The 11699-nt window shown below is 57.0% G+C and overlaps 1 protein-coding gene across 1 annotated transcript in view; it reads right to left on the bottom strand.

Moving 5' to 3' along the window:
• Positions 1–11435, bottom strand: part of ERG (v-ets avian erythroblastosis virus E26 oncogene homolog) — an 86909-nt gene extending 75474 nt beyond the window's left edge. Inside the window, exon 1 of the mRNA XM_004675372.2 lies at positions 11349–11435. Within this exon, the coding sequence (XP_004675429.2) occupies positions 11349–11366 (18 nt within the window). The 5' untranslated portion in view covers positions 11367–11435. The remainder of the gene's footprint in view (positions 1–11348) is intronic.
• Positions 11436–11699: the final 264 nt, after the last annotated feature.

Here is an 11699-nt window from a genome sequence, read left to right on the forward strand (position 1 = left end):
GTGGTGAGGGCCAGTGATGTGACCGTGGGCGAGGGCCAGTGACCATGTGGTGAGGGCCATGACACAACCGTGTGGTGAGGGCCAGTGATGTGACCGTGGGCGAGGGCCATGATGTGACACGGGCGAGGGCCAGTGAGCATGTGGCGAGGGCCAGTGACCATGTGGCGAGGGCCACTGACACGACCGTGTGACGAGAGGGTGACGTGACCGTGGGCGAGGGCCAGTGACATGACCGCGGGCCAGCGTGCCTAGGTGCCCATTGAGTTTAGTGACCGCAGTCGCTGTGCGGGGCCAGGCATCGCCCGCTGAGGAGGGTGTCTTGCATCCAGGCGGTATCATTCAGGCACCAAACACCCGCTGACGAGTCATACAGGTAAGATGCCGCAGGTGGACGGTACCTTAGGGCGCAGAGCTTGTGCTGTGAAGTCAGGGCCAGTGGGCGCTGGCCACGTGGGTGCCTCCGCCTGCAGGGGCGCAACAGCCACCCGCTGTCACCCCACCGCGGGGGCACACGCGTCGTCACCTTAACTCGCCGGCCGAGGCGCGGGAGGAAGGAGCCCACACCTCAGTTCCTCGGATCCTCAGAACTCTGGGTTTTCTGGGCTCGTGAAAACACAGCTGAGTTCAGCTGTTGAGGACAGGTCGCTGGACACACCAAGTGGACTCGCAATGGTGGCTCCATCTTGTTTTCTCCACTGTCCTCACGCAAAAAAACCAAGAAAGGAGCAGAGAACCTACAGGGAATGCTTTCACCTCCTTTGAGGAAGCTACAAACCCCCCAGGGGCACCGGAGGAGTCTTCTCAAGGCAAACACTGAAACCAGCCAACAAGAGGAGTAATTTCCACAATGAGAGTCAGAGGAGCCCTCCCTGGGGGCGCAGGGTGAGTCTCAGCACTGTCAAGCTGTCACCAGCCACTGCAGACAGGACGATGCCAGCCAGGGAGGGACCCCAGGGCGCAGCAGACCCCCCCGTCCCCCGCTGCCCCCTCAGCCGTGTGTTTGTCCATCCGCCTGCTCCGCTCCGCTCCCCACTCTGCCTCTGCTGAATCCTCTCACCCCTCCCACCTCTGGCCACCCCCAGTGTTTGTGTGCATAAATAAATAAAATTTTTTTTTTTAGAAAAAGAATGAGAGGAGGACACGCGCTCACGACAGTGGCCACTGTGTGAACTGTCACGGTGCTGTGGGAAACACCTGCAAGGGGCACGCGCCACTCCGCTCAGACGGGGAAACTGAGGCACAGAGCTGCGAGCCCCTCACCAGGCGGGAGGTACCAGGACCTCACTCTCCTAAGTCACGCGCAGTACTGTGACCCAGCCTAAGACCCCCCACTGCTCGGGGAGCGTCTAGCACCTTCGTTTCCTTTTCTCAGCCTGGACGCGACCGCAAGGGCTGTTTCCGGACAGGGAAGGCAGCAGAGTCGCTGAGACGGCGAGCGAGGCTGTGAGGCCAGCGCCATGGGGCAGGGCCATGTCCGCAGGGTCGCCCACGGGGCCATCTCCCAGGCATCCAAGACCAGTCTGGGGGTCCGAACCTGCACCGCACCCCAGACGTGACCTGGGAGCCCCGGAACCAGCACAAGCTGGGGAGGCTTTTGCAAAGCTGCAGACGAGCCGGAGGCCCGCGGCAGGGGGCGCTGGGGGCGCGGGGCTCCCGGACGCCCAGGAAAGTGAGGAGCGCAGCAGCAGAGATGGGGGCAGAGGGCGGCCTCCCTCGCGGGGGACCCTGTGGTTTTGCTGAGAGGTGCAGAGCAGCCTCGATTAACTGTACCTACCGCCACCATCATTCCGCGGCAGGACAGTGGTCATGGCAGGCCTGCCCCGGGAGGCGTGTGCCGCGACACCTCAGGGAAACGGGTCAGGGGACAGGGACACTGATCTCTGAGAAGCCTCACACCACTTCAGCCCACGCATGTCAACTGGGGGCCGCGGGGCTGGCCGTGTCCCTGCTGGCCCCCCGCGACCCAGGCTCCCGCAGCCTCCCGAGCCTGGCGGCGCCTTGGGGCCCGTGAAGCATCTGCCCCCCTGCCTGGCGGCCCGCACATCTCCGGCACACCTGGAGAAGGGGGCCCTGGGGCGGCCCCTTTACCAGGACACAGTGCAGCCCCCGCCGCGGGGTTCACTCAGGGGTCCGCGGGGGGGCGGGGGCTGCGGGGTGCCAGCTGGAGCGTGGAGAGGTCACTCGGGCGGGCCCAGCCAGAGCGCGAGCTGAGCGGCGAACCGTGCAGGTGCTAGTTATTTTGTTTAGCTTATTGTTCAGTGCTGCTGTTTGTGGACTTGGTATATCGTTTCCTACAAAGGGGCCGGTCCGTGAGGACGTTTCCTGTGGACCGGTCACTGATGCCTCGCTGTTGTTCCGTGTCTGCGTACCGCGTTTCATTTGCTTTGGTTCAAAGGGCCCACACGATGCATCCACCGGGGTGGTAACCGGCGGGCAGGCACACAGGGACAGCTGTGACGGAGACGGCCCTGAGGGCCTGATGGCCGCTGACGAGGAAAAGCACCCGCGCTCCCCCTCCTCTGAACAGCCGTGGGGGGCGCAGGCAGGGAGCCTCCTTCGGCTGGGCCTCGGGCGGCTTATTCTCCACTCTGTACGAAAGCAGCCTCCAGCACTGGTCCCCAGGACCCAAAGACAGGCAGTTGGGGGACACAGGCAACCCGCAGGCCTAGACCCATCTCCCCAAAACCATCGCTGCAAGACCAAGAACCAGACGCAGGGAAAAGCCGCCGCTTCAGCAGCGTCCTGCCCGCGCCCACCCGAGACAGAGATGCTGCCAGGGAGCCGCGGGCGAGGCCTGGGGGGAGAAGACGGGCCAGGGCGCGCTCCAGAGGAAGCGGCCGGGAGTCCTTCCTGGCCCGGCTGCCTCGCGCTCCACGCAGGAAGGGGAGCAGGAAGTATCTGTCTACAAGCCCTTATCCTCAAGGTAACTGCTGCTGCAGCATTTCACTGTTTACCAAAGCAGTAAACATGTGCTCTAAAAAAAGATATTTTCCATCGCCCAAGCACAAGGCTCCAAAACACGCCCGCGTGCTCCTTTCATAACCTGCTTATCAAGACCTAGGCCAGGCTTCCTAGAGGGCGCCCCCACCCCGCAGGCAGCCGGGGGTCACAGGGCCCCAAGGAGAGGGAGGGAGGGAGCGTCCTCGCTGGGCCGCCACTCTGGCGACTCACTCCGAGCTCACTCTGTGGGGCCGGACTCGGGCCTAGCAGAGTCCTCGGCCTCCGGCTCCGCGGGTCACGTCAGGGGGAGGGGGCTTCGGCGGGTGAGGGCTGCTGAGTCACAGAGCCGCCTACCTTTGACCCCGGACGTCTACTGTGGGATGTAAACCTGAACCCACTCCCACTTCCAAACTCAGGTGAGGCGACGCACCGGGCCTAAGACCCGGCGGCCTGCAGAGCCCACAGCCGCGGGCAGGGCCTCTGCCTGTCCCTCTTTGTTTCTGGGCCCCTCGTGCGTGGGGAGCCGGCACTGACCGGATGTCCCAGGACCACAGAAGGGACAGTGTCTGTGAGCAGCATCGGGGGTGGAGCCCCCCAAGGGCCTCTAAGCATCGGGGCCCCCAAAGGCCTCCTCTCTGTCACGGTCATCCCAGCGAGGGCCGTCCATGGGCCGTGCCGGGCACCAACCCCACGCTGGGCTCGTGCCTCCCAGCGGGAGCCCCGGGGTCCCTGAGCCCACCCTGTTCTCTCAGCAGTTTCACTTCATAATAAAGGGGGGCGGGGGGGGCAGCAGAGAAACACGGAAAGGAAAACACCCACTAGAAAAGAACTTCAATCCACTGTTGTAGAAACAGCAAAAAGGGGAAGCAAAGCTTTCATGGGTTTCCTGAGTTTCACCCCGAAGGAGAAGGTACTGCGTGGCACGAGCAGTCGAGTGAGCTGAGGAGGCCTCTGAGCTGCGCCCCACCGCCCGGGGCTGTGTCCTGGGGCCCGGCCGAGCCCTCCAAGGGGCAGAGCCCAGACCCCGGAGGTGTGGTTGGGAACCCGCCCCGCGTCCCCAGGAGGCACCAGGCCAGGAGAGGGACCCCACCTGCCCAGTCACGCCGCCCAGCCCAGGCGGCACCCGCACCCTCGCCGGCTTCTGGGGTTGCACCCCCGTTCCTTACAGGCAAGACTAACCCTCTCCCCAGGGAAGCCCTCTAAGGACACTGGGCAGATAGAGGGTGCCCAGGCCTCCTGGCCACCAGGGGAGCCCAGCCTCGCCGCTGGACCACGCCCAAGCTCCTGCTGTCCCAGAACGTCAGAGGACACGGGCCCTTCTCTGGACCTTCGCAACATGAAACCACACTTACAGGGAAAAACCTTGGGGCAACATCTTGGGAAACCTTCCTTGAATTGAGACACCAGCTAGAGGCTGTTGACAAATTCCAGAGTATTGTGTCAACAGTTTCCCCTTCCTCAAAGGTGAGCGCCACCTGCACACCTTAGAGAATAAGCCTCGGAGGCCCTGAGGGCTGCTGGGCTCACTGCCCCTGGATGTGAACGGATGGTGTGGGGGCAGGAGGGCTGGGGAAGGGGTGTCCCTTCAACACTCACCCTGTCAACAGGCACCTGACAATAAACCGGCGTGCCGCACGGTCATTTCCTAACGGGGACAGACTGAAGTCGCCGAGGCGGGAGAGTGAACAGCAGCGTGTGGGATTCAGGAGTGCAGGGTCTTTGAGGGCAAGTCACGAATGTCCTTTATCACATTCTCCAGAATTCGAAGCGAGCATTGGAAGGACCCACCCCGACGTTTGTGTTATGACTGGGTCTTGATGGGATGATTTCAACTTAAATGATCGCGCTGGGCCCCGCGGCTCCCTTCCAAGGTCTCTGCGGTGGTCAGCACGTCCCTGTCCGCACGCACACAGCCCCGGCTGGTGGGGCTCAGGGTAAACCCTTCTCCGCCAATGCCAAGACAGGGCAGGGGAGCGGGACCGGGGGAGGACATTAAAGCCAGCAGCTGATTGGGAGTCTGGGTTCTCGGCCCGTGGAGAGGGCCAAAGATGGGGGACACGGTGTCACTGAGCAAACACAGACCGGGGCGCAGAGGCCTGGCCCCCCGCTGGCAGCCCTGGCCACAGTAGCCGGTGTCTCCGGGTTCTCACCGGCGGGCGGTCACCTAATGAGCCAGCTACAGTACCCTCTACTACCCAGTCACGGAATGGCCACGCTGTCATCTACGGCATCGTTTTTTCCTGCCCAGAAATGTACTGTTTGGGGCCAGGACAGAGAGCAGCAGCGAAAGGTGGGGAGGATGCACTGGGGGCTTCTCGGCCTCCCAAGCCCCCTCCTGGTCTGTACTGACAGCAGCGCACAGCTCAGACACGCAGGGCTGCCTGGCAATACCTGCTTGCAAAAAGGTATTCAAGGAAATAATCATCTTAGCGAAAGTGTAGGTAGCTAAGGACTAATTCAGATGCCGGAACATTCTGCGAGCCCGACCAGTGTGGATGTAATAGAGAAAACATCCACAAGTGTGGAGCCACCCTCCTTGGCTGAGAGGGGCTGGGCCAGGATACAACAGCTGCTTTTAAGAACTCATTTTCCTGTGCTCTTTTGAACATCAATTTAATTCTGCTGGATTCGCATGTATTCATCCAGGAGAACTAGTTCTAAACCAGTCAGGCTCCTAGCTGAAATCTACCATAATGATGATATGATGGGGATATGAGCTCTCTCTGGCTTCCAAGAATTTTAATTGGATTTTTTTCAGTGAACATTGAGGGGACCCCAGTTCCCAGGAGGTCGCTGCAGAGAACACAGTGGAGATGAAGTCTATCCCCCGAACAGGTGCAGCGGGCTGTAAAGCCTCAGAGTATTCCCAGCGCACTCACAGACACCTCCACAGGCATCGGGAACAGGCCGATGAGAGCAAAACGTGGGGGGCGGGGGGGGGCAGCCTTAAACTTGATCCAGCATGATTCGCCTCAGCCGAGCTCAGCAGGGAAAAGAGGAGGGGAGAATCTCCCCACCAGGGAATGGAAGAATGGAGAAGAAGATCCCGAGGGCACAGTGGCCACTCGCGGATCGAGGCTCACAGCACACACACGCTGAAGCCCTGCGAGTGGGGACGTGCGCACAAAGACCAGAGCCCACGGGCACCGCGGGGGGCCGAGGGGGGGGCAGCGCTGGCCGGCCTGTAGTGCAGAGGGCCGCTGCCCCGCGGGAACGGCCGGCCCCCGGGAGACCCCGCTGGCCATGTTTCTGGGGACTGGCACCCATTTCCACTCGGCAGAGCTCTAATGGCGCCATGTTGGTCGGCCCAAGAATTCCTTTCTAAGCACCAACACTAGTAAGGCGAATCTTGAAGAAACTACGAAGAAGGTTCACCGCTGTGGGGTGAGCAGCGCGGGGCCCCGACACCTGCACTGGTGCTTCTCTTAGAGGGACTAAATTAGGCCGAAAACGCGGCTGTGGGCACAGCTCAGCATCACGGGGAATGTCTGGCCAAGCGGGCAGCGGGCCGGGGTGGGGGAGGGGCGGAGGACGACCGGGGCTCGCGGGGTGCACAACAGTGTGAACTGTCCCCCGACCGAGCTCAGGGCCACTTGGGGCCGCCTGTGTCCGTGTGGGATTTTGTCGACAGCGAGAGGGCTCTAGGCCAAGGTGCATCTTTCACATCAAGGAGGACACAGATCGTGCAGGTATCCACCGGGCCGGGGTGTGTCACCCTTCGGCCCCACAAACGGCCGCCCCTGAACTCTGAGCAGCCTCCACGGTGCCTCACGCTTGCCTCCGCCCCCCGGGCCTGCCCGGCGCCTGCTCCCTGCCCAGGGCGCCTGCCCTACATGGGCACCGTGGGGAAGCTGCACAAGTGACCCCGGGTAGTCTCCCCGTCTCCCCAAAACACCCAGGCAGAGCAGAGCAACAGAAACTGAGAGAACGGGCAGCGATGAGGACAAGGCCACGGACCCGAAAAGGCAAAATGACCTCAGATGGTCCGAGGGCATCTGGCACGGACAAGCGCCCGCCAGCGGCTGGGCAGACCCGTCTCCCACAGGAGAGGGGCCAGCAGCGCCCACGGGTCAGCAGACCGCGGCGAGGCAGGGGAGGCCATGCCACCGTGGCGGAACCAGCGGGGGTGCAAACGCCAGGTCAGCCTCGGGGTGAGCGCAGGGGCCCGGCTGAGGACAGCCGCCCCGTCCCGTGGCTCAGAGCAGGCTGTGGGTGCCGAGTGCCGGGTCCGAGAAAGCCCCGCTGAGCTGCCCGGCCTGGGGAGGTCCGCAGAGCTGTCAGACAGCGGGACGGAGGGTCTGCGCTCGGCGCACACCCAGGCCGGCGTCGCCACCACCTCTCCTGCGCGTTTCTTCTGCATCAGCTATGAAATCAGTGCATCTGCCGCTTCTCAGATGCCGGGCGCCTGCTGCCTCGTCCCCACGGCCGCAGAGGGAATCTCGCCTCAACTACCCGCACAGAGGAATGTGTTCCTGCTCTATCAGCAATAGCTGTGCCACTCACTTATTTTTTAATTAAAAAAAAGTCTTATTGCATTTTTTAAAACCAAGGCAACAGTGGTTTTCATGACTTAGGGGTATACAGGTTCGTACGGCACCATGATCCCCACCGTCCGCTGCACCCCCTCTCCCCACTCCCTGCCCTCCTGAAAGCCTCACTTCTGCAGATTTCTCAGATTTTTCTTGGCTTAGTTTTGTCTGTTCCTTTGTTTTGTTTCTCTCCATTGCACTCATGAGTGAAATCATCCGGTGTTTGTCTTTCTGCTTCTGACTTATTTTGCTCATTACACAGTCCCCATGAACAAGCACACGTATTGTGTCTTTGTGGGTATTTTGAAAGAAAGCCCTCTTAAGAAAAAAAAAAGAAGGAGCCACTTTAAAGAAAAAAGAGGTAACGGAGAAACGGTTCCGAGTTCCAGAACATTCTCTGAGAGCACTGCAGTCCAGCACGGGTGTATTCAATGGGGGAAATAGCTGCAAATTCCTACTGCTTCTCTTTCCGGGGCCACGGAGCCTGGCGCTGCGGGTGTGGGGGCCACGTGCGCACAGGCACAACACATCACACACATGTTTGTACACGTGTGAACACACGTGTGCATGCACACACAGCACGCAGGGCCAGGTGCTGTGCCCCCCGGGGCCCCCCGTGACGGCTGCCAGTCTTCACTGCTGCGGAGGCCCCGAAGCTACCAGGTAACGCGAGTCACATCCACGCAGGCCCGTGGGTCACGGGCACAGCCTCGGCCAGAGCCCGGGGCTCTAGAGCGTGGTACCACCCCTTGCAGATCGTACAAGGAGAGGCGTTTTCTTCCCTTAGTGTTTTTTTTTTTAAGTTTCACATCATTCTTCATTTTGTGCCTTTTTTCACCTTGACTGTAATCCTTCACTTTTAATGCCTCCTTCGCATGGGCAAACAGCGACACCCGTGCCTGCTGCGGGCAAGGCGGGGTACAGGCATAGCTACCTGCTTGGAAATTAGCATTTCACGTCTCAGTTACCATCAAATCCTCCAGCCACTGTGAGATCCAAGAAAGCAACTTCTTTCAGCAACTAATTCAAACCGCAACTGGGCCCTCATCAGGCCTGGCAATAGCTGCCTGCACTGGCTGCTGGTTGCCCCGTGCTGCAAGGTCAGATCTCTGTGTAACGGAAAATCACCACGTTCCCAGTCTGAAGACTAAAGATCTCTGAGTGCTGAGATAACGGGTGCTAACCTGGGCTCATGGGCCACCCAAGGAGTCCAAAGATGGAGTGGTCTTCCATAGAGCTGGCTTCCCTGTAATTCTATGCACAGCATTTCAAGCATTGGAAAGCCTTGTTCTGGGACTGCAGGCTTCACCTGGCCTCCCCAGGGGCCCACGGCATCAAGAAGGATAGGGAAGTCTTTGAGGGGCTGGATTAAAGTCCCATCTGCTGTAGGAAGATCAAGTTCAAGTTCTGTGGCTAAGGACAGACCCCTTGCACTCCAGAGCAACACGGCTAGGCTGGAGGGAGGGGGGCCAGTGCCCTCCGGGGTGGTCAGGTGGAGGCACCCACCGGCTGCGAATCCCACGGGGACATGACCTATGAAACCTCGGTGTCTCCTCACACCTCCTACAGGAGGTCTTCATCTGAGTTGAAAATCCACAGACACTTAGCGACACACGGGCATTCTCACAGAACCTCTTAAAATTCCCTTACTTCTTCCAACTGAAACATTAGGTTCCCAGTTCCAAATTACCAAGGAAAATAACAGTGAGAACCGCAAAGACGGGAGAACATTTAGCAGTTCACAGACCTGCTCAAGGCTCACTAATATGGATGAAAAAGCCCACTCAGAGGTAGAGTCCTACTTAACAAATTCAGTGCATCTGATACTTAATCGACTAATTGACTCAGTTACTTAAACACCAAAAAGCAGAGTGCATTTGAGCCTGGAAGTTGTCTGGATGAGAGACTGTTCCCTAAATCCACCCGACAGCCATAATTTTCCCTATGCTAATTTGAGCTTTGCACTAACATAATTAAAACTACTCAGCAGACTGAAGGTCCCCTTTCTCCACTCTATAAACAAGTCCATAAAATCATCTCATTACTCAGGAAGTCTAACAGCAACAAGTCTTAAGGAAGTTACCTATAAAGCAGAGTTATTTTATTTTAACAGAGGGTTAAAAAAAAAGTCACTTGAAGCCATTTTAAAAGCGCACTCGAGATACATACCACATACCTCTCAAGCAAGCCATAAAGTGGCGTAAACAAGGTGCAAACAAGTATGAAAACCATTTCTCAAAATCTACTCTGAAGCACAAAACGTTCAAACTTCAAAACTACCTTAAATGTGCATTTTAAATTAAACAGTGTAACAGTTTGCATGTTTGCAAACATACCCATATTCAAATTACAAATGTCCTGAGATCCAGTGATGTTTTAACTGCGCACTCACACCATTGCATTGAAGCCACTCAAGAGCTATTAAGAATATACGATTTAATTGCTCTGAAACGCGGACCCAGTGAAGGGTGAAAATAAGAACAAAATGAATAACATTTAGGATTATAAAGCCAAGCAGTTTGTTTGTACAGTTAAAATGGAAGCGCCTCAAACCCCAGTGCGAAAATCCTTTTCCATGATAGGCCTATTTTATCGGGTTGCAGCCCTTGAAGACAAAGAAAGCCAAATCTCTATAAGGGAAAAGTCTTTGATAAATACACTTTTTATCCAGACTGAGCATACCTTGACAATTAAAATACGCCTTGGGAAATAAAGCTGAACAGAACTTCTAAAACAGTGTAGATGGAGGTGTTAATCAAATTCTCTCATACAAACATCTCAAATTACAAAAATACCAAATTAAGCAGGATTTTTGAATTGCCTTGGCTCAATTCTAAGCAAACTTCTAGCTCCGTGAGCTTTCCAATGAACTAAAACCCCTTCAAAGCGCAACCATGGGCTTCTTTGCTCTATGGCCCAAAACTAAAGAGGCAATGTACAAAGCAGTATTTTTCCTTTCAGTATCTGTTTTTGCTGCTGTTTCTCACATTCACACACACACACACACACACACAGGCCTTGAAAACATTTCCCCGACTCACTTCGGTCTCTAAGCCAATGACTTGCATTGACCATCACAGCGGCTCCATTTCCACGAAAGGAAAGGAACTTTTAGGGTTCCGCCTGGCAGGATTTTCCCCATGTCCCTCCCAACCTGCTATCTTGTAGAAACATTTGCAAATAAAAACACATCAGCCCACATGCCACCGGCCCTGGCTCCCCGCTACCCACAAAGCCAGCACCGTGGGGAAGAAAGTATACTCGCAGCCCAGAGAAGAAGGTGTTTTATTGGAAGTCAGCACACAGCCGAACAGACGGGCTACCGCCATCTGAGTCAGGAGAAGGCGCGCTCTCAGCCTGAAGGTCCCGAAAATCAAGTCACCTTTGCATGCCCACACCCAAGGGCCGCTGGCGGCATCTGCTCATGCCCACTGGGGCGAGCCGGTGCCCCGATACGAAAGCGTTAACCCAGGGCACCCCAAGGGCAGCCCTTGCAAGCCCATCTCCTCCTCCGACCCTACCCTCCGGCCTCTCCAAGTCCATGGCCTCCCAGCAGACACGCATCCAGGCACCGCTCGGGAGAGTCAAAGAAAACAAAAATTCAGAAGCGCTCGGCAAAGCCTTTGCGAAAGTCATCCACAGCCCTCAACTGTGAATTTAGAAACCCCAATTTTTTTCTGAGTTTGAAGTTTTTAAGCCTTGCGGATGGTTGGAGTAGGAAAAAGGAAATTTACTAGGCAGTGCAAAGGAAATCTTGTTGTCCTCTATTGTGGCAGTGGGGGTGTTACCCAACACCGACTTATCTGCCTCGATAAAGGAAGCCAAAGAAAAGAGCCACAGGGGCAAGATTTGGTCAAACGAGAGGGACCCTCTCCTTACCTTGATGGTGCTGGCCATTACGCGATCAAGGTTATTGATCGTTAATAAATGTTAATAATAATTATCGCTTCTCTCTGCCCAGAAAGGAGTTTTGATGAGGTTGTTTAGAGCGGATGAGATTGTGCTAAGTCTGGGAAATGAAGTCAGCCAATGGCAGGAAGAGGTTCCTATTGGTCCCGACCGCCCAGCCCGAAGAAACAGGATATTTGGAAGTGGAGAGATAAGAGACCCTGAAAACAATGTTGTTTTTCTTGATGATAGGCAGCCAGGAGGGTTTTTTTTTTTTTAATTTTTTTTAAAAAAGCATCCAGCTCTGGGCCTGGGCTGCACAGCAGGTGTGGACTGGTGTGC

Source organism: Condylura cristata, unplaced genomic scaffold (genome assembly GCF_000260355.1).
Source record: "Condylura cristata isolate star-nosed mole 26May11 unplaced genomic scaffold, ConCri1.0 scaffold00003, whole genome shotgun sequence".
Classification (NCBI taxonomy): Eukaryota; Metazoa; Chordata; class Mammalia; order Eulipotyphla; family Talpidae; genus Condylura; species Condylura cristata.